The 23,136-nt window shown below is 45.4% G+C and overlaps 1 protein-coding gene across 6 annotated transcripts in view; it reads left to right on the forward strand.

The window, feature by feature from the left end:
• Positions 1-23,136, forward strand: part of COP1 (COP1 E3 ubiquitin ligase) — a 333,778-nt gene that overhangs the window by 233,799 nt on the left and 76,843 nt on the right. For all 6 annotated transcript variants that reach the window (XM_072998208.2, XM_072998210.2, XM_020813947.3 and 3 more), the window contains one exon: positions 10,311-10,427. In XM_072998208.2, coding sequence (XP_072854309.2) covers positions 10,311-10,427 — 117 coding nt within the window. The remainder of the gene's footprint in view (positions 1-10,310; positions 10,428-23,136) is intronic.

Below are 23,136 nucleotides of genomic sequence, written 5' to 3' on the forward strand. Positions count from 1 at the left end.
GGTAGGGATGTTTCTTGCTCTGTGCTTTAGCGTCTGATGACCCCTAATTTGTGTTGCAATGTGTGATAAGAGTCAAATTGCAGGTACTGATCTCTGTGTGTAGCTTTTCTGTAGATTTCAAGCTGCTGTTGGATCTTACGATGACTTCACGATCCAGAAAAGCCAACCAGTTCTCTGGTATTTTCCCTGGTGAACTTGATATTTGGGTGCACTGCCTTTATGTGGTCTGTGAAGGCCTGTACTTTTTGAATCTTGATCTTCACCCACGTGTTGTCCACATATCTGAACTAATAGGTCGGAGTCATCCCATGACAGGTGTTTAGTGCCTTCTTTTCTTCTTGTTAAATGTATAAGTTGGCAAAAATGGGAACGCTGGGGAACCCATGGCACAACCATGTTTCTATCTGTAAAAGTCACCTGTGAGAAACACTTGCAAAAGGACCATGCCATTGACAGGCTGACCTTCCACCAGTTGTATCCTAGAGAAGCTCCCACTTGCCTTTATGATACATAAGGAGGGAGCCCCTCTCAGACCCATTGTCAGTAGCAGAAACTCAGTAACATACAACATTGCTAAATACCTGGCCACCATCTTAGCACCATTGCTTGGACTCTCGGACCACCAAATTCACAGAGTTTGCTTCCAAGGTCAGGGAACTGAAATTAAATACTGACGAAATCATGGTATCCTTTGATGTCACATCCCTCTTCACCAACATTCCCACCCCTATTGCCCTGACAAATGTGAAAAGGAGATTGGAAGAAGACCACACATTCTCCACCAGAAGCAGCCTCAACCTGAACAAGATCGCCTGGTCCTTGACCTGTATCTGATCACCACTTACTTCACCTATAGACACTCATTTGATGACCAAGTTGTACTCATGTTGCACTGAGAAGATAGGTGGTTTGAGAGAGGGGTCAGGGAGGCATACATGTGCATATAGAAAATCATTCACTGAACAGGGATGGAGGCCTCAGATACAATCTGTTTCCTATTTATCATGCTACCGTTTCATCTATTTCCAGAAAGATCAGGACCACACCCACCAGAAAGACCACAGTTAACAACTGTTAAGAATCCATGACAGTGGATGGAGAAGGACTGCAGAGGTGGGATTCTCACTCGCCCCCGGAGTCCTTTGTCCTTCTAACAAGCCTATTCGAACGAGGGGGAAGTGAAAACCAACGTGGAGGATATATCAGGAGTCTCTTATCAACTCTCCTCAGACTGAAGGAGCTACTTGGATGAGTAGTAGAACATTTTAACCTGATAAGAAATCCAGTTGCCGTGACTCAACTTCCAGAGTTCAATAGTACAGTGATCCCCAACCATTTTGGGACCACGGACTGGTTGGGGGTTCTGTGCGGGGGGGCACCCCCGCGCTTGCGGGTGGACATGTCACACTCACGGGGGTGTGTTCTGCTTGCAGAGGGGCGTGTCACGGTCACGCATGTAAGTGTAAAACACAAAATTCAGCAGCGACAGCCAAACAAGCAAGTGCACAAAACCTGGGGGGTGCTGCACGTGGGCACCCATCTCCCAGCTTGACTGATCTGTCCGCCCCCATCAGCTTCACCCGGCCAAGGCTCCCAGCATGGCTTTCTCAACCTTCGGCCAGCATGACTGCCTCCCACCCGAGCTGAGCAAGGAAGGTCAAGCCGAGCCCTGCTCGGGCCATGCGGATTAAGTGGAAGGCCATCCCCCCAAACTGTCCACCTGTCCTGGTTCAAAAGCCCCCCCATCCCCGACAGAGGGCTAAGGATCACAACTTGGAGCAGGGAACAGGGTCAGAAAGCCCTCCCAGCAAGCCCACTGCTAGGCTGGTTGGCCGTTGAGTTGGCCTTTTGTTTGGCCCCCTTTGCTGGGGCCTCCCAGGAGGGGAGGGAGAGCGATGGAGGGGAAAGGAGTGTCTTGCTGCCGGCAGTGTGTGCACCCAGCAATGTGTGTAGGGAGTGGGGTACACAGGTGTGCACCCCCTGTGTTGGAGTTGGCATTGGTGCTTCGCGGATTGGAGGCGCGCCAGCCCATCCACAGCCCAGAGTGCACCAAAGCCAACGATGCTGCCACTGCCCTTGCTGCCACCACTGCCCGTTGGGCAAGATGGCGCAAGCCAGCGGAGGCTCCTTCCCCGCCGCAGCTCCTCTGACATGAGGCGGAGACTGTAGGCTGGCGTCCCAGAGTTCAAGCCCTGTCCACCTTGCTCTGCACTGCATCACACTCTCAGTGCCTAGCTGCCACTCTGGCTGGCAATCGCTGGGTGCATGTGCACTTTATGTGCCAGGACGACTGTCACCATGCCACTGCTGCCACCACCACCCACTTTGCTGGGGCTGGGGAGCCGGAGTGAGAGAGTTTGGGAGAGTCCTCGTGGCCCGAGCGGGTGGCCCGAGGAGAGAGGGGGTTCCGAGGTGCTCACGGACGGCTGTCACCCCCATCGCCCGCCTGCGGAGCCCATGGCTTCTTCCCAAGGTGGCCACCTGGCGCCCGTTGGCTCACTTGGCTTCCTTCTGATCACCCTGGGAGCAGAGAAGGGACGGTAGAAAGGGGGAACGAGTGAGTGAGCAAGCGAGCCAGCCAAGAAGGAGGCATGGGGGAGAATCCCAAGTGCAACACACCCCTCGCGAGCGCAACACACCTCTCCACAAACGCGACATGCCCACCAGGAGGGCGGAGATCTGTGTCCGCAGCCCAGTTCAAGGACCCCATGGACCAGCACTGGGCTGCAGACCCGTGGTTGGAGACTCCTGCACTCGTATACTGTATCAGCAATCAGAAAAACATCAATTTTAGAGTGCTTATTCAGTTACCTCAAGGGCAAGCTCCCATAGGTGGAAGACAGCATCAAGGAGTATGAGTTGCACATGCTATTGATTAAGGAACATTTTGATAGATCTTTTGTTTGCCTGAATACCTTGTCTTGAAGCAGACCAGGTGTAGATGCAAAATTGTCTAAGGATGTTTTTCTGCACAGCTAGATGGGCTTGCTTCTGTATGTATTTTTCCATATGCCACTAATAATCAAGGTCGTAGGAAAAACTCACATCAACTTGACTATCTTTATTCTTATAATGTGGTTATTCCCCCGCCTAAATTTCTTCACTAGCCTGCACTAGCCTTGATCTGAGCAGTGATGTTCACCACACATCTGATCATGTTACTAGGAACTTGCCTGTACTTTCCACTCCACCAGGACTTTCTGACTCAGTAGTGAGTTCTATCCTTCTAGATTTTAGATTCAGCAAGAGTCCTCCACCCAGTGTGCCTGTGATCTCAGTTGGAAGTGGTTTGTACATTTTCAGTGTTTTTATCCAGGGACCTGTCTGTTGCAGGATGGGTTAGAGAGCTATAGCTTCTCATCCTTAACATCCTAACATTTCTATTATCTCCAGAAGTTTCAACTGCAGAATCCCTATATGTGGTTGCCCATATGACCTCTAGGAGAACTGCAGTTAAAAGGCTGTCTTTCCTACATTTTTGTTCAAATTCCCAAAAAATACACAATTTCTCTGAGTGGGTATCAATTTAAAGTACAGGATGAGAGGGAACTGTCATTTAGCCTCAAATGGTCTTACGACAGCTGTGGTTTTAAATTTGCCAGAAGAAGAAAGTGAAACCAGGCTTCACTAGTAGGCTTTCCTACATTGCTTTATTTATATATTTGATTCTAATAAGAGTAATTGGATAGTCCATACAAAATTCTATGCAGTACCTATGGAGAGGGAAAAAACTAATCAGAGAATCAGTCTGAAGAAAACACAATGATCTATTTTCTCTGGTATACTGTATATTGATTTTTGCAAGGATGAGAAGCCATTTTCAGTCCTGCATGTAGAGTGTTTGGTGACATGTGTTTTTAATCTCTTAACATATGCAAAGACACCTTGGGTCTGTTTTAGAATTCTGCCATCAAATTAGATCTGGGTACTATCTGTCTACCCATTAATTTACCAACAGATTCTAAAGCAACTTACCTGTATACAGACATGAGTAATAAGACCTGTTTCTTCTTCGTGGCCTCTGTGAATGCATACAAGTGGGTTTCTTCTGCACCTGCGCAGAACATTTTGGAAGTTTCTAGAGCTTCAAAAAGATTTGACAATAAGATAACCCTCCTGGAGTGTAAGCTCCGCCCCTCCAATCAGTTCCTTTTTTTTCCGCCACCAGGTCAGGATGCTAGGAACACTAGAGTGGCACAGAAAAGAGAGCTATTTTTCGTCAAATTAATCATTTCCTCTCAGTAATTGCCCTATTAAGATCATTATTAGTTGTTTCCCATAGTGCTTGATAGTTTATTTCCCCCTTTTACAACTGCTTTTCTCTTTCCCATGTTTCCCCCCCCCCCTTTCCACCAAAGGACTTTTCCCCGTCTTTTCCCTATTTTATGGCCCCTCCGGATTCAAGAGGTGCATTGTTTGCCTAAAGAAAATGCCTCTTACTGGCAGGCATGATAAATGTTTATTCTGCCTTGGAGAATTCCATCAAACCCAATCGTGCCCCAATTATAAGAAGCTAACTAAACCTGCAATCAAGCTAAGACTCCAACACCTTAGATCATACTTGTATGAAAAGACCCTTCACCCAACCATGGAAGTGGGAGCTCCACCATTGGCAGACCAATCAAATCAGTCTGAAACAACAAAAGCCATGTCTAGCCCAGCTACTCACTCCATAACAAGTGCGACGTTGGTACCAAGTAAATCCGAAGAGTCACAGAAGTCATCTGAGTGGTCTTAATCAACTAGATAGGCGGGATATAAATAAAGTAAATAAATAAAATAAATAAATCTAAATCCAACTCGGCCTCTACAGCTAGAGCCCAGTCCCATTTGGACGACCCTACAAAGAAGAAAAAAGATAAGGATAAGGCAAAGAAACAAAAGAAAATGTCTAAGAGAACTACCATAGCACCTCTACCGGCTCCGTTGCCCTCACCGGTAGTTGGAGGAATCATCTCGAGAAGCACCAATCTTCTCAGACAGAGATGACCACACTCTTGCATCAATACAAGCAGAGCGTGCAGTTCTCAGCTTGTCGCCAATCTCAGGCTGATGTACCATCCAGCCCGGCCATGGCCCTTTATAGCCCTCGATCATCAGGGCGGGCAATTACTCATCATGAATTGGAATCAGAGTCTCCTGACCATTTGCCTAGAAAGCGTAAAGAAAAGTGAAGACATACGTCTCCAGTCCAACAACTTCACTGACATGGGGAGCACTGCTGCCATACTGAACACCATCCTTATTATAGGCACCACTATTATGAACCATATTACCCATACAGATATCAGGAACATGGATACTACGACAACCACATCTGGCGCCTAACCCAATTGTGATGGAATCCACACAATACAAGACACGTAATAAATCATCTATGACCCCAACAGAGAGGGACGCAAACTTGATATCTTCAAGAGAAAATTATATTCCATTATATCCCTTCTCATACACATCTCCAATTACCAAGCAGCCATGGGTGCATACCAAAGACACCTGTGGGACAAGAGACAACCAACATACAGGCAGCATCTGAAACGACCAACCCAGATCTGCTAAATTCATATACAGTGGAGTCTCGACTTACGTCAGGCTCCACTTACGAACTTTTCGACTTACGAAATTCTCTGGCTGCAAAATTCCACTTCGACTTGCGGCCGGAGAATCGACCTACGGACCAGAAGGTGGAGGCGGGGAAAGCGCCAAATTCAAGTTTGGTGCTTTCCCCGCCTCCCCCTTCCAGTACGTAGGCCGTAAGTCGTGCCTCTGGATGCCTTCCAGGGCTTCTCCGCCGCCATGGGAGGCATCTTGGAGGTCCCCCCCAGCCCCGATAGTCCTTTGGAGCCACTATCGTTGTTGGCGGGGGACCTCCGAGATGCCTCCCATGGCGGCGGAGAAGCCCTGGAAGGCATCCGGAGGTCCCCTGCTGCCGCCACCGCTGCTGGGAGCCGCGCCGCGCCCGGCTATCCCAGCCATGCTTGGACTCCCATGAGTCCCAGCATTGCTGGGATAGCCCCGCGCCCCGCACGGCTCGGCTTCTGGCAGCGGTGGCGGCAGGGTGGGGGTCTCCGGATGCCTTCCAGGCAGAGGAGGCATCCGGAGACCCCCCCACCCTGCTGCCGCGGCCGGCGGGAGCCTTCCAAGCTGTCAAAGGGCTTCCTCCGATGTCGGGGGGGAAAGCCCTTTGAGAGCTCGGAAGGCAAACAGGAGCTCTGAAATGGCTTCCTCCGATGTCCAGCGGAAAGCTCCGAAGGCAAGAAGGCAGGGAGAAAAGGCGAGAAATTCGCATTTCCAGCTTTTCTCTCCCTGCCTGTTTGCCTTCCGAACTCTCAAAGGGCCTTTCCCCCAACATCGGAAGAAGCCATTTCAGAGCTCGGAAGGCTCCCAGTGGTGGCGGCAGCAGGGTGGGGGTGGGGTCTCCAGATGCCTTCCAGGCAGAGGAGCAACGGAAGGCATCCGGAGACCCCCCACCCTGCTGCCGCCGCTGCCAGGAGCCAAGCCGCGCGGGGCTATCCTAGCCATGCTGGGACTCATGGGAGTCCAAGCATGGCTGGGATAGCCGGGCGTGGCGTGGCTCCCAGCGGCAGCCGTGGTGGCGGGGGACCTCCGGATGCCTTCCAGGCAGAGAAGGCATCCGGAGCCCCCCCACCCTGCTGCCACCAGGAGCCGAGCCGCGTGGGGCTATCTGGATAGCCCGACGCGGCTCCCAGCAGTGGCGGCAGCAGCAGCGCGGGAACCTCAAGAGGCCTTCCCCGCCACCATGGGAAGCCTCTTGGATGTCCCCCCCCTGCCGATAGTGCCTCCGAAGCACTATCGGCGGCGGCGTGGGACCTCGGAGAGCCCTCCGACAGCGGCGCCGAAGCCCTCAGAGTCCTCCGGCAGCGTTGATGGCTGCGGCGAAGGAGTCTGAGAGGCCTCTGGCAGCCGCGCCGAAGCCCTGCAACAGCAGCAATGGCGGCGGGGGACCCCTTGAAGACGTGAAAAAGGTAAGTTGGTTTTTTTAAAAAAAATTTTAATGTAATTTTTTGTGTGGGGAGGATGTTCTTTGGGTAACGGATTAATTGGTTTTCAATGCGTTCCTATGGGGAATGCATTTTCGACGTACGAACTTTTCAACGTACGAACTGCCTTCCAATACGGATTAAGTTCGTAGGTCGAGACCCCACTGTATGGAGGCAACGACTCTTGCTAAGACAATAGAAAGTTGGTTTTTTAAAAAAAATTTTTAATGTAATTTTTTGTGTGTGGGGGATGTTCTTTGGGTAACGGATTAATTGGTTTTCAATGCATTCCTATGGGGAATGCATTTTCGACGTACGAACTTTTCGACGTACGAACTGCCTTCCAATACGGATTAAGTTCGTAGGTCGAGACCCCACTGTATGGAGGCAACGACTCTTGCTAAGACAATAGAAAGTGGCTGCTAGATGCATTGCAGATCCAGTGTCTGAGGCAATGGCTATGTCCATAGCTATTAGAAGGCATGCCTGGCTTCGGCCATCTAATATCCTTGATGATACCAAGGCCAGAATTGAGGACCTTCCATTCGATGCTGTGGGATTATTCAATTCCAAAACTGATGACATGTTGGAAAATACTCATAAGCTTAGAAAAACAGTGAAGTCTTACAGTTCTCACAAGTGGGCTTTGGGCATTGTTGTTTTCCATCAGCTCTGCTTTCGGTGGGGCACTCAGCAGTTGGGTGTTTTCGCTTCTCACAACAAGAAGTGTACAAATTATTGCTCAAGGGCCAGGATGCCTTTATGATACAGTGGACTTCTCGTCTGCTTTATATGTTCCCTCCCATTCCTCTTCTCCAAAGGACCATTGTGAAGATCTGGCAGGACAATGCAGATGCCATCCTCATAGCTCCCTGGTGGCCCCGCCAGCCATGGTTCTCGGCTCTCCTCAACAGGGTGTCAGACTACATCCAGTTAACATCAGTCCCCCACCTGCTGTGGGGACTTTCAAATGATGTCAAATCTTGCTGTCCCGGGATGGGGGAAGATTTTCCACCCAGACTTGGAATTTCTGCATCTAACGGCTTGGAGGCTTCCCTGATTGTAGCTCAGGTTCTCAGCCTCGCACACAAGTGCTCAACCTCCTTGACATACATACACCTACAAGTGGAGGGTATTTTGTGCGTTTACATCGGCCCTTCACTTACTTATCAATCCTACATCCTTGGACACAGTTCTTCAGTTTCTCCTTCACCTGCTGCAGCGGGGTCTCTCCCACTTGACCTTGAAAGTATATATGGCTGCCATAGTAGCACACCAGCCACCTTCTTCTCAGGTGGCTGCCCTCTTCTGTCACCCGTCCATAAAGCAGTTCTTGCGAGGGCTGAGAAATATGCATCCAGCCTACAAGCCCCTCACACCATAGTGGTCACTTCAGCTTGTGCTCAACCGGCTCATGAAGCCTCCCTTTGAACCTTTGGCTTCTATGTTACTACACTCAGTTACCTTGAAAACTGCATTCCTCCTGGCAGTTACCTCAGCACGGAGAGCAAGGGAGATGGCTTCCTTGAAGGTGGACCCTCCATTCCTCCAGTTTCACCCAGACAAGGTAACCCTATACCCCGATCTTTCATTTCTGCCTAAGGTGTCATCTTATTTTCATTTGAATCAGTCAATTCCGCGGCCTACCTTTTTCCCCTGTACCCACCTCTTTACTGGAGAGAGCACTACACTCCTTAGATGTCAAACAAGCTCTATCTTATTACGTTCATCATATGGCCATCTTCGGAACTTCAAAGATACTCCTGGTGACCTTCCATGGCCCCTCTAGGGACACACCGGCCTCTTCTCAATCCATTTCCAGATGGCTTGTGCAGAGCATTCGCCTCGCCTACCAGTTAGCTAGGACTCCTCTTTGGGGCATGGTTAAGGCCCACTCAACAAGGGTGGTAGCTTCTTCAGCTACGTTTCTCCATGGAAAAATGCAAATATATGTCGGGATGCGACATGGGCCACACCATCCACCTTTGCCTCTCACTACCGCCTTGATCTCAGGGCTAAGCCTGAGGCTGTGGTGGGTCGTGCTATGCTAGCTTTTGCCATCGCATGACGTCCTTCCTCCAGGTATGTGAGCTTGCTAGTCACCCATTAGTGTGCATTCACAGAGACCACGAAGAAAAATATGTTACTTACCTGTAACTCTGGTCCTTCGAGTGGTCATCTGTGAATTCACACTTCCCGCCCTTCCTCCCCGCTGTAAGTCACGTGTGCCATTGCATGCTGTGCAGTGGTGGATCATTCTAAGGAGCTGAGGCACTCAGTGGTGGGGACGGAGTTATAGCCAGTGTGTGGGAGGTCCCGGCACCATGTGCTCAAGCTAGAAAGCTCTGTGCAGCCGCGGATTAACTCCTTAGTATGCATTCACAGATGACCACTAGACGAACCAGAGTTACAGGTAAGTAACCTCTTTTTTTTTCTTATTATGATGTAGATCAGGGCCCCAAGAAGAAGAGAATGATAAACCATTTCTGGGTACTCTATATCTAGAAAACCCTGAGAATGATTGCTGTAAGTCAGATTTAGAACAGAGCTGGTGACAGAAACATGATTTCTGTTCTTGACTGTAAGAGTAGTCTCAGATATCGTGAAGAATTAGTTTGAATGTATCTTTCTGGAAAAAAAAATCTTATCATGTACCAGTAGAGACAAAAACTGTCATACTCTGCAAAAGATTTTAAGGTTGAATCTATTTGCTCATGTACAGTTAAGAATAACAAGCCACCAAAAATACATTTTTGAATCTACAAGTCTTTTGACAGCTAAGAATGATAAGTACCTAAGTACAAATATAAGTATATACTGTACATACAATGTTGTCACTGACAGAAATTTATCTTTTTATAAGTAAAACCTCTGTAAGAAATGTAAACCTAACTCAGTGTTGGAGGTTGTATTCTGAGATAGTTTTCATCTATCTCAGTATGAATTTTTAAAATACAAATTCCCCCTCCTCCTAGGGCTTGCCACATAGTGTTTCTGTGGTCTGTGTCTTTGCGTACTTGCTTCATGATCTTCTAGAGCAGTGGTTCCTAACCCTGGGTAATCCAGGTATTCTTGGACTGTAACTCCCAAAATCCCTGGTTAGCAGAGGTGTTGGTGAAGGCTTCTGGGAACTGCAGTCCAAGAACAACTGAGTTGCCCATGGTTGGGAACAACTGTCCTAGAGTAAACAACATATATATTACTGATTCTTAGTAAGGTAATCAAAGAACTAAAATATGACATATGAATTATCATATAAAATTATTGTAGCATAACCTCCCCTTTTTGTGTGTGTTTGTGTTTTCTTAGTGAAGCTGTGGTCAACAAACCTGGACAATTCTGTAGCAAGCATTGAGGCCAAGGCAAACGTCTGTTGTGTGAAATTCAGCCCGTCATCTAGGTACCATCTGGCCTTTGGTTGTGCAGGTAAGTCACAGTTGTCACAGTTGCTACTTTATGTGCTGGACAAAATGAACAGGATGAAAAGTAGGCATTGTTGTTTTTTGCTTTATGACATATATTGATTAATCATTATGATTAGCCAGTTACAAAGAAGTATTTTCTCATAGTTGCTTTCACTTACAATATTCATTGATCAATTAATTCATTCAATTTTTATACTGGCCTATCTTGCGAATTGCTACCCTGGGCAGTGTGATACATTGCAGTTGGGAAAATGAAGCACATGTCACAGGGGAGACCTATTTTTCTGTAGTTAGCGCTGCAGCTGATCCTTGAACGGGGGGATAAATCTATCAAGTTTGGAGGAAACACCTCCCAGACAAGGAGGTGGACTAGCCAGTAATATGATCTTTGTCAGAATGTTCATCCTAGTCCAATCCAGTACTGCTTCCAGGCACATCTCTAGGCACTGGCTGGCATCCACTGCAGATGATTTAATGGAGATATAGAGGTGTGTATCATCTGCATACTGATGACATGAAGCTCCAAATTTCCTGATGCCCTCTCTCAATATGTTAAACAACATTGAGGAGATTATCAACCCCTGTGGAACCCCACAGTTGAGGATACACGGGGTTGGAATAGTCTTCCCTACCTGCACTCTCTGAAGTCAGCCATTAAGGAAGGACTACAGCCAACTTATCGCAAAATCACCAATCCATAGCCCCAATAGTCTATTGTGGAGGATACCATGGTCAACAGTATAAGAGGCGGCTGAGAGAAGATAACCAGCAGGGTCAGCAGGCCTCCTTGCAAAGATCATCTTGCTTTGTGAAAAGTGCCGTCTCTGTGCCATGCTGGGGCTTGAACCCAGGCTGAAATGGATCTATGGAGTCAGTGTTCTCCAGGAATGCCTGCAAGTGATCTGCCACTTACCCTCTTGATCAGCTTACCAGTAAATGGAATATTTCTGATGGAACTGAAATTGAGTACCCAGCTTGCTGGGGGGGCAATGTGTAGCCTGTATAATTAAAAAATTGTAAACCGCCCGGAGAGTGCTTGTAGCGCTATGGGGCGGTATATAAGTCCAATAAATAAATAAATAAATAAATAAAATAAATTGTTCAGATTGTCTGTCGGTAGATTAACCTTTTTTCAAACTGGGCCTAATCATTGTTTCTTTTAAGCAGGAGGGTAAAACCCCTTCCTGCAACAAAATATTGGTGATATGAAAGACACATTCCATAGTAGTTTCCTTGGCTGCTTTCAATATCTAAGATGTGCAAGAATCAAGAGAGAAGGTGGTGGGCCTACAATGAGGAATCCCTGTCAACCTCGTCAGATGTTACTGGCTGAAACCAATCCAATAAAACAGGAGAAGGGGATGCCCTGGATGGCTCAACTTGACCTACTGAACAATTAAATCCAGAAAACAAACATCTAGCTCCACTACTTGGAATTACATTATGGAGGTGACTTAATGAGGGATGACATCACTACTTCTACAGCATCAACTAAAGCTTTTAAACTGCTTTTCTTCTTTGACTTCACTAATCAGAAAGCTGTAGAATCAAAGAATAATTAAGTTTGAAGGGGCCTATAAGGCCATTGACTCTAACCCACTGCTCAATGCAAGAATACAAATCAAAGCAGATATGACAGATGGTTGTCTAATTTTTTCATTTCCCATTGCCATACTAGTCTTACAGTTAGGAGGTTTATCCTGATAATCAGCCTAAATCTGGCTTCTTCTAGTTTGAGCCCATTATTACCAAGCAAGCAAAATAAGTTTATTGTGTGGCACACAGGCAACATATATTGGATAAAACAATATAAAACAATATAAACAATATAAATAATATAATATACTCCATTAAACTATAGAACAATAAAATATTAAAAGCCACTTAGAATCGGGTTGATTTTTATTACAGCACAAAATTTTGACATCTAAGGAGAGGGCAAAGACAGATGGAAAAAATTAACTAATGCCAGCTGCAAGCATTTATCGTGGGGGGAATAACCCCAAAGATGTACTTACTTAAGTATTGACTTAATTGGTAGGGGGGGGGATACAGATTTCATTTTTATCAATGAAGAGATAAACCGTGCCATTCGGAAAGTGACATGTTTCTCTCTGTCAGAAAGTAGAATCTTGAGTTTTTCTTGTTCAGAATTACTAGAATGTTTTTGTAAACAGCGTTCCGTGTCTAAATCACACTGGCCATGTGACCACGGAAAGATTGTCTTCGGACAAACGCTGGCTCTATGGCTTGAAGAGCGGGATGAGCGCCGCCCCCTAGAGTCGGACACGACTGGACAAAAATTGTCAAGGGGAACCTTTACCTTTACCTTTTTGTAAAATAGGGTTAAGGAGTCTTTCGTGATAGGTGTCTAATAGTGGACAATAGAGCACTACATGTGCCAAATTCTCCACTGATTTTTTATCACTACAACAAATTCGTGATACAGAATTTGTGTATAGCGGCCTAATAAACTGGCTAGTGGTAATATATCAAAACATGCCTGAATAAAAGCTTTTCTATAATCAGAACTCATTAGATTAGCGAAATAAAATGGAAGATTCAAAGGCAAGGATAGAATGTTCTTATATAAAGGGGCCGTTTTTAGGGTGCCTAACAGACCTAACTCCGTTTGAACCCAGTGGTTGGACGGTCTCTGTTTCAGTAAATGTTTTGCAGCAGGTAGGCCAAGTTGTCTCACATACTCTTCTGAGAATCCAAATTTAGCAACTAGTTGCAATGCAAAAAGTTTCCACGATCGAAAATTCATCTCATATGATGCTATTAAAAATTCTGACTGAGTGATGAACAGAATTTTCAGCCAGTACAGTGGTGCCTCGATTTATGACCATAATCCATTCCAGAAGATCAAAATGGTTGTAAGTCAAATCAGCATTTCCCATTGAAATGCATTGAAACCTGTTTAATCCCTTCTGGCTGTTTTTTGGTTGTATGTAGAGGTGCAAGATGATGCTGTTAAGGTGCTACATTCAATATGCCAGCAAGTTTGGAAAACTCAACAGTGGCCAGATGATTGGAAAAGATCAGTCTACATCCCAATCCCAAAGAAGGGCAGTGCCAAAGAATGCTCCAACTACCACACAATTGCACTCATTTCACATGCTAGCAAGGTTATGCTAAAAATCCTACAAGGTAGGCTTCAGCAGTATGTGGACCGAGAACTCCCAGAAGTACAAGCTGGCAAATAGAAGGGGAAGATATGGAGGCAGTGACAAATTTTACTTTCTTGGGCTTCATGATCACTGCAGATGGTGACAGCAGCCACAAAATTAAAAGAAGCCTGCTTCTTGGGAGGAAAGTGATGACAAACCTAGACAGCATCTTAAAAAGCAGAGACATCACCTTGCCGACAAAAGTCCGAATAGTCAAAGCTATGGTTTTTCCTGTAGTGATGTATGGAAGCGAGAGCTGGACCATAAAGAAAGCTGACCGCTGAAGAATTGATTCTTTTGAATTGTGGTGCTGGAGGAGGCTCTTGAGGGTCCCCTGGACTGCAAGGAGAACAAACCTATCCATTCTAAAGGAAATCAACCCTGAGTGCTAACTGGAAGGACAGATCCTGAAGCGGAGGCTCCAATCCTTTGGCCATCTCATGAGAAGAGAAGACTCCCTGGAAAAGACACTGATGTTAGGAAACTGTGAAGGCAGGAGGAGAAAGGTTGGACAGAATGAGATGGTTGGACAGTGTCATCGAAGCGACCAACATGAATTTGACCCAACTCCGGGAGGAAGTGGAAGACAGGAGGGCCTGGTGTGCTCTAGTCCACGGGGTCATGAAGAGTCGGAAACGACTAAACAATAGAGGCGCCAGTTACAAGTTGAAGCATTCGTTCCCGTAAGAACGAATGCAAAGGCAGTTAATTTGTCTTCTACCACTAGGGGGAGAATTTTTCTTCTTTTAATCTAAGATGACTTAAAGCAGAAAAAGGCTGAAAAAAGGCAGGAAGGGGGGAGGGAGGGAAGGAAGGAATAATGGGGAAAAGAGGAAAGAAAGAAGATCATCACTGGGGCACAGAGACCCCTCAGACAAAGGTTTGTGCTGCTGAGCACAAAAAGAGAGAAGATAGAGAGAAAGAAGATTGGGGGGGGGAGAGTTTGGAGTCTAAAACACCTTTTAAACAAAACACCATTTAAATCAAACACTTTTTAAACCAAGCACATTTTAAACCAAATCAAGCACCTTTTAAACAAAACACATTTTACAGCAAACAAAGCACCTTTTAAACAAAAGACATTTTAAACCAAGCACCTTTTAAAGCAAACCAAGCACCTTTTAAACAAAAAAACATATTTTAAACCAAACCAAACCAAACACCTTTTCAACAAAACACATTTAAAACCAAACCAAGCAACTTTTAAATGAAACACCTTTTAAACCAAGCACCACCAAACCAAGCACCTTTTAAACTAAGCACATTTTATACCAAACCAAACACCTTTTAAACAAAACACATTTTAAAACCAAACACAATTTAAAACCAAATACATTTTAAACCCACCCACCAACACCTTGTTACAGCAAACAGACTCCCCTCAGCACAAAAAGAGAACACAGAAAGAGAGGGGGGGGAAGACAATGGGGGGAGAGACTTGAGTGTAAACCCCAGTTTACTCCATGATTTTAAAACAAAAAGATTTGGGAGTCTAAACTCCATTTTGCACCATGCCAGCCACCACAGCAACCCCTCGCAGAAAATGTTTTGATTTTAAAACAAAAAAACTTTGGAGTCACATTTTAAACCCACACATTTTAAAACAACAGAGAGGTCACAGTACACAAACCCTAGAAGCCATAGAATGCAAAAATAAATAAATAAATTCTACATTTAAAAATTTGAGTCTAATTTTCACATTTATTTTTAATTTAATATTACAGTCTACTTTTCACATTTTAAATCCACACTGCAAGGCCCATTCAAGCACAGAAACGTAACTCCCCCAGCAAAAAGCCATGCTGCAAAAACACCCAGAACAGTTTTTAAAAAGCAGAAAACAGCACCTTACCTCCCTGCAAACACACACACACTCACTCCAAAGCAGAAGGAGGCAGTTCCGAAGCCTAAGACAATGACACATACTCTCTAATTGCTGGGGTGAAAGAGCTACAGTGGGGTCTCGACTTACGAACGACCCAACTTGCGAACAATTCGAGTTACGAACCTGCCCTATAGGGAAAGTAAGGACTCGACATGTGAACTTCCCTCGAGTTACGAACAGGGAAAAAAGTCCCCCCTCCCTCCCCTTAGAGGCTTCTGGAGGGGGGAAAGGGGTCAGAAACTTAAAAATAAATACTGTACTGTTAAATAAAGTCACTTACCAGGCCTTGGTAGCCCCCAAACCACAGGAAAAAGAGCAGGAAAGAGCTAAAAGCCGACACCCAGAAAGAGCCTGGCAGCCATTTTGTGGTTTTCCCCGCTCCTCTCCCCGCCTAACAGCTGATCGGCTGGCTCTGAGCAGGCTTCCGGAGGCTTGCTCAGCACCTAAAAAGCCTGCCTGAGTGCCTTTGTGCTGAAAAAATCAGCACAACATGCTTTAAAACATTATTTAAAATTGGCTTCGTTTTTTAAAAAAAAAGAGTTCTAAAGTGCTGCCTTTAGTGTTCCCTGCCTTCCCTGAACCTAAGGGGGAAAAGAAAGAAAATATCCCCCTCTAGTGGCAGAAGGCAGAATAGCAGCTTCCCATTAGTTTCTATGGACAGAAAAGAGCAGATACGGATTAAATGGTTTTCAATGCATTCCTATGGGAAATGCAGATTCGACTTAAGAACTTTTCGACTTGAGAACCACCTTCCAATACGGATTAAGTTCTTAAGTCGAGACCCCACTGTACAAAGAAGCAGCCTTGTTGTCACCTACACTTAGAAATTTGAATTTCTAGGTCTTTTCTTCTTTCCCATTGCTACAAATGGAGACGAAGCCTCACTAGGTAGTATAAGGGAATAGTTCAAGCAGTGACCCAGCCATACAACCCAAACAATAACTCAAACAGGAGAGTTTGAATGAGGAAGGGAGAGGCAAAACACTCCAAGTTTGAAACTTGGATGAAGGAATTTGAAGGTCAGGGTAATCCAAATGAGATAAGGTCAAAAACAAACAAAAACTGAGGGAGCTGCCGACTAAAGCTGCTCACATGCTGCCATCTTGACCCTGATATCGAAGTTATTATTAGGTATCCTACACTCTGGGCTGATCGTTAACAGATCCTGCCCCTACTCTGTAGGACTACCTTTCAAGTATTTGAAAAGTGCTGTCACACCTCCCCTCAGTCATAATTTCTCAAGGCTGAACATGCCCAGTGTTTTCAATCTTTCTTCATACATCTGGATTTCCAGTCCCCTGATCATTCTTGTTGCTCTCCTCTGAACTTGCTCATTTGTTGGCATTCTTCTTATAGTGTGGAGTCCACAACTGGACACAGTATTTTGAGGCCTATCCAGTGCTGAATAGAGGGGAACTAGTACCTCATGGGATTTGGAGACTACTGTTAATGGATCCTAAAATCATATTTGCATTTTCTGCAGCTATATCACACTGTTTTTGATCTACATGAATTACAGGATTCTTCTCACTTGTAGTATTCGTAAGCCAAGTATCCCCAAACTTGTAAACGTTGCATTTGGTTTTTCTTTAAATGTAGAACTTTGCATTTATCCCTCTTAAATTTCATTCTGTTGCTTTCAACCCAGTGCTCCAGCCTATCAAGATATTTTTGAATTTTGTTCCTGTCTTCCGAGGTATTGTCTATTCTACCCAATTTTGTGTCATACAGAAATCTGGTAGGTATTCCCTGCACTCCCTCATCCAAGTCATTAATAAAAAGGTTGAAGAGACCAGGCCTAGGGTTAAGCCTTGGGGTACCATACGTTATCTTATTCCAGTTTGAGAAGTAGCCATTGATAAGTACTCTCTGCATATAATTCTGTAACCAGCTGTGTATCCACTTGACAATTCTGGCCACACCTAGTTAGTTTGCTAATCTAAATATCATAGGGCTTTGCTGAAGTCAAGCTGTATTACATCTACAGCATTCGTACTAGGGAGGTTACCTGATCAAAAAATGAGATAAGATTAGTTTGGCATAATTTGTTCTTGACATATCCATGTTGGCTTCTAGTGAAATGGAGAATAGGGGCTTGTTTTTCTATGATGTATCCCCATTTTTGTCAACCACATCTGGAACTTTCCAGACAAACTCTGACTCTGTCTGCAGCTGGCCCACCTTCTGGTTATAGCTCATCTCCACAAAATGCAACCATTCTTTGAAATGATCAAATACTTCTGCCTTATTTTTCATAAGGAAGCAGAATGAAAAGTGTGTGTTATCATCCACCAAAACTAAAACATAGTTTGTTGCTGTTTAGTCATTAAGTTGTGTCTGACTCTTCGTGACCTCATAGACCAGAGCACACCAGGCGCTCCTCTCTTCCACTGCCTCCTGGAGTTCAGTCAAATTCATGTTGGTAGCTTCAGTGACACTGTCCATCCATCTCGTCCTCTGTCTTGCCCTTCTCCTTTTGCATTCACATTTTCCCATCATCAGGGTCTTTTCCAGGGAGTCTTCTCTTCTCATGTTTCAAACAGCAAGTACACTAATCTAACTCCTGCTGACAGTTTGGAAGCGAACCCTTTTATTGTCTAGTGATAAGGCCAGAGTTACCAAGGCTGTACAGGTACTGCAGCTGTCTTTCATCTTGATTCCATTGATACTGTTACTGACAGCTGAGTCAACGCCTCTCATCCAAGCAGATGTACTTTGATAGCCTGGCTATAACAGTGCCTTCTATGGAGCAGATTCAATACTCAACATGAAGCATGGGTGACAGTATCTCAATACTTGATGATGATGATGATGATGATGATGATGATGATGATGATGATGATGATGATGATGATGATGATGATGATGATGATGATGATGATGATGGACTTATTGTGGAATAACTTTTAATTGTTTATTTGTTTGTTATTTATACAGTATATTTCACTTTTAAATCACAGTATAAACAGGGATCTTCGGGGGTGTTCCATGAAATAAAATATATAGCAATAAAACAGTTGCTAGAAATAGAAGTAAAACCAAGCTAAAACAAGTCATTAAAAAAATCATGACAATGTGGAGCAAAGATGTCAGTCCTGCTTGCCAAGGCACCATGACCCTTCTACTTTGCTTTTGCAAAGTCTAAAAAGAAGAAAAAAAGAGAAAAAGCTGGCTTCTTAAAATCCACTTGTTGGCACACTTCAAAGTAAGCTTCTTCTAATGAATTGGGTAGCAGCCTGTCCTTTTCTGAAACAGAAGCAACTGCCCACCATCTCAACAACTAGTCACAATCAGAAGAAATCCAGCCCATAAGATTTGCCTCTCAAATTGAATTCAGATCCGTTTCCTGCACTCTTGCATGGGCTGACTTGCCTCGCTACTGCTTTTTTCCCTAGGAGCCACAAACACAATTCACTTTAAAGGCAGCCTTAATCAAAGGGCTATTACCATTACTTCCGTGACTAATTGGCTGACTTTGAATGTACTGAGCAACATTTCAAAAGGGAGGATTGCTTGTATCGGCATTCTACGTGTGTAACATGTCAGCATTATGGATTTTCTGGTTTGGTTTTGTAAAAGTGATGGCATTGTATCAGTGAAACAACAACAACAAAACAGCCGTGACAGTAAAGTAACTGAACTGAGCATAAGAACCAGTCAGTTGCTGTTGCTTCCTGTCATCAAACTAAGGATACCATGAGGGGAAACAGTAGCACACTTTCAAACTGCTAAATTGGCAGGAGCTGGGATACTCTGTCGCATGGATTTGATCTTACAAGTGCTGGTCTTCTGATCTTGCAGCACAGAGGCTTCTGCAGTTTAACCACAGCACCACCACGTGTCAGTAGTCCCTCCCATAAAACTATGTGTTCCAAGATGGCCACATGATTGAAATTACACAAAAGGCCAACAACACAAAAGGAAATCTCTGTGCATCTCAGGTAATCAACCTTTTCTGGCAGGACAAGTTCATTCTGTTTTGTCTTTTATCACCAATCCCATACAAATTGCCCTGTTTACTTTTCCTGTTAAACCACGTATTGTTGCATTGCAAGAGGCTACTAATGTGATTGCTTGCTTTAGGAGTTGGAAACATCAAGCTGCAGCAGACTTGCGCTTTCCAGTGCACAATCCTCAGAAACTCCCCTTCCACATAATTTACAATTACTTTGAGGGGTGGTGGGATGGATATATCCTAGAATTCCTTTTGTGACTTGTAGAGTTGAAGTGAGCAATTTTGCCATATTTTGAGGTTCCCACTCCTTACACTTCAGTTTGGTAATATTTTAAAATATATTTTAAACCATTAAAGGGCATAAGCCCTCTAGTTTTCAGTAGAGATTGACAGATGTGTGTAGACAAACAACAATATCTAGAATTTTCTAGGCAACAAAACCATGGAAGACTTACAGATTTATAAAAGTAATTTCTTAAGAGTATTGATCTTGGTGGTACCCAGTCTGGTGTACTGGATAGAATGACAGACTAGGGCTCTGGAGACCAGGGTTTGAATCCCCACTTTGTGGATCCTCATTGGGGGTGTGGAACTCTTTAAATACCTCACCTACCTTGAAAGCCCTATTGGGGTTGTTATAAGTTTGTTCCAACTTGATCACATATAGCTAGTTATCAGACTTTGAACAGATTGTTAAAAAAAGAAATATAGTTACTTTCTTAGGAATATATCTCCTCACCAGCAAGAGATTTTTGTGTGTGCTATGTTTCATAAATTTAAGTTCAAAATGAAATACCTCAGAACTGCAGGAGGCATATGTATGGTAGCATAACATCCACTTTTACACTTCCAAGATTTCCTGTGGTAGCCTAATTTTACACCCTTTTGTTAAATTCATGGTGCAGGAAATGGCACAAAAATACCTATAATAACAGGCTCTCCGTGGTCTCTGTGAATGCACCCTAATGGGTTAATCTGCGCCTGAACAGAGCAGCCTCGGAAGCTTCTAGAGCAGGCTTGTCCAACCTTGGCCCTCCAGATGTTCTTGAACTTCAACTCCCAGAAATCCTGGCCAGCAGAGGTGGTGCTGAAGGCTTCTGGGAGTTGAAGTCCAAGAACATCTGGAGGGCCAAGGTTGGACAAGCCTGTTCTAGAGCTTTAAGCACTTGGTGCCGAGACCTCCCCTACACCGGATATATGACTCCTCCCCGGCACCCAGTGCCTCAGTTCTTTTTTCGACCGCCGCTGTAGCAGCAGCTTCGTTAGGACCTTCGCAAGTGAAAAACAATTCTATTCTGTATCTTTCTTTTCCTTTGACCTCCCTTGTTCTTTCTTCAGTAACAAGTTATTTCTTCTGCCTGGGGGAAGAGCACCAGCTGGTGTTGTGTATTCTTTGTAAGAGCGTTACAAAGCCAGCTTTAGAGCCCCCAGGGCTTTTCTCTTTAAAAAAAGGTCTCTTTTACCTTCCTAACAAGGCTACCCCAAGGCTCAAGAACAACAGCTATCCACCTCTTTGCAATCTTCCTCTTCGTGTCAAAAAAGAAGAGGATAGCATCTGAGCCAAGTCTGCAAGGGCTCCCTGGAGCTCCTGCTGCCATCCCCACTTGTCAGTGATATTCCTTACTGGGGTAAATACCTCTTTGGAGGTTGTTGGTAATTTGGCAAGAAACAGCCCTCCTTCATCAATGGGCTCGTCCTTACAGCTGATAAGTCTGCAGAGAGCTGGGCACCAGTAGCCCTAGCTTTGCCCTTGGAAGAAGAAAGGGCCCCCTGCAGCTCCTGCCGCCATCCCCAACTTGTCAGTTATATTCCTGACTGGGGTAAAAACCTCTTTGGAGGTTGGTAATTTAGTGCAGAACAGCCTTCCTTCATCAATGGGCTGGTTCACACAGCTGCTAATTCTGGAGAGCTGGGTGCCAAGGCCGAAGATGTCCCAGCAACATATGGTAAGCCTTGTACTTGTCTTTGGGGAAAGAAAGGGTCCCCTGCAGCTCCCACTGCCAGCCCCACCTGTCAGTGATATGCCTGACTGGGGTAACACCTCTTTGGAGATGATGAATTGGCATGAAACAACCCTCATTTATCAACGGGCTTGTTCACACAGCTGCTAATTCTGGAAAGAGCTAGGTGCTGAAGCCGAAGTTTCCCAGCAACATACGGCAGCCCTAGCTTTGCCTTTAAAAGGAGGGGGGCTGAAGCTCCTGCTGCTATCCCTACCTGTCAGTGATATTCCTGACTGGAGAAACACCTTTTTGGTGGTTGATAATTTGGCATGAAACAGCCCTCATTTATCAATGGGCTTGTTCATACAGCAGCCTGCGGTCTCACCTCAGCCACCGGTGTCAGTGTAGGCTCATAGGGAAAGGACTCATAGGAGTTGACCCAAGAACCCTGCGGCTATCAGGTGGACTCGAGTATTTTTCCTCAATAGGGTCCTCTCATGCTTTTTTTGGTATAAGAGCTATGAGCCTTATCCGCCACCTTTTCCGCCGCCACCCCACTCTACCTGGCATTGTTCTGAGTCACGGACTGAAGAGCACTTTGTGCCTCCACCTACGCCTCGAAGGAGTTGTGCTCCCTCGAACTCAGCTCCGGCAGCAAAGTATCCGCAGGTTCGACCGAACCCGCTGTTAACCCATTCAGCTCTCTCCATCCCTGTGGCTGTTTTGAGACTGATCTTGGTCAGGCTTATGATAAGAAAGACTTCTCCCCTAATCGTCAGAAGGACTTGCCTTATTCAGGTTGGGACTCACAAGAGTCAGAGGGGGAGGAATATTTTCCAACCAGCCTTCCTACACCCTTATCAGTTGCCGCAGTTAGTCACCCTCCTTTACCATTAGTAGGTTGTTCTTCATATTCCCAAATGATACAGAGAACACAGATAAGGAATTCTTTAATTGGCGTTTTTATTCTCTAGCCACCATGTAGCCAGTCACTCCACTGCCATGGGCGCTTATCATCGCCACTTATAGGATTTGGCATTGCCCATTCTTCAGGTAGCTCCTGTGCACCTTCACAGCCAGGGCTTCTCATATCACCAGGAGCCAATGGGGCTGGCGTGTCACAAGAGCATTGCTGCTCGGCATGCCTTAAAACCAGCATCCAAACAACTGGCAGGTCGAGGACCTGCTGTTTGATGGTGTAGGGCATTTCGGTCATTTGCGGCGTGACAACCTCGAGTACCTGGAGATGTTCCTACCAGCCTAGGGCATCCCAGGAACATCAAAGGCTCCAGCCCCAAAGCTACCAACCGCCACCCCCTAGACATGTGGGCAGGCAGCACCCTGACCAACAAAACCGCAGGCAGGACTGCAAAACAAGTAGTATCTTTGCTGCATCTGACTTCTCTATCGTTGACCAATCAGTCCGTTTGACCCCTTGTCTTTCCAATTGGTGTTCCTTCATGTCTAACTCTTTGGTACTCCCGATCATAGCTACCAGCTATGCCACTGAATTCATTCTACCCCCTGTCACAGGCCACGTTAAGGCCACCCCCTTTGGAAGATGAAATTCAGGACTTGCTATTGTTCCTTTACACCATCCCCAAAAAGGATGGAGGCCTCGGGCCCATCCTTGATCTTGGAGGCCTGAATTCTTTTATTACTCCACGAAGATTCCGTAGGGCTTCCTTGGACTCTGTTATTCACATGTTACATCCAGGGAGTTGGGTTACTGTGATTGAACTGTAAGATGCTCA

This window comes from Pogona vitticeps, chromosome 4 (genome assembly GCF_051106095.1).
Source record: "Pogona vitticeps strain Pit_001003342236 chromosome 4, PviZW2.1, whole genome shotgun sequence".
NCBI lineage: Eukaryota > Metazoa > Chordata > Lepidosauria > Squamata > Agamidae > Pogona > Pogona vitticeps.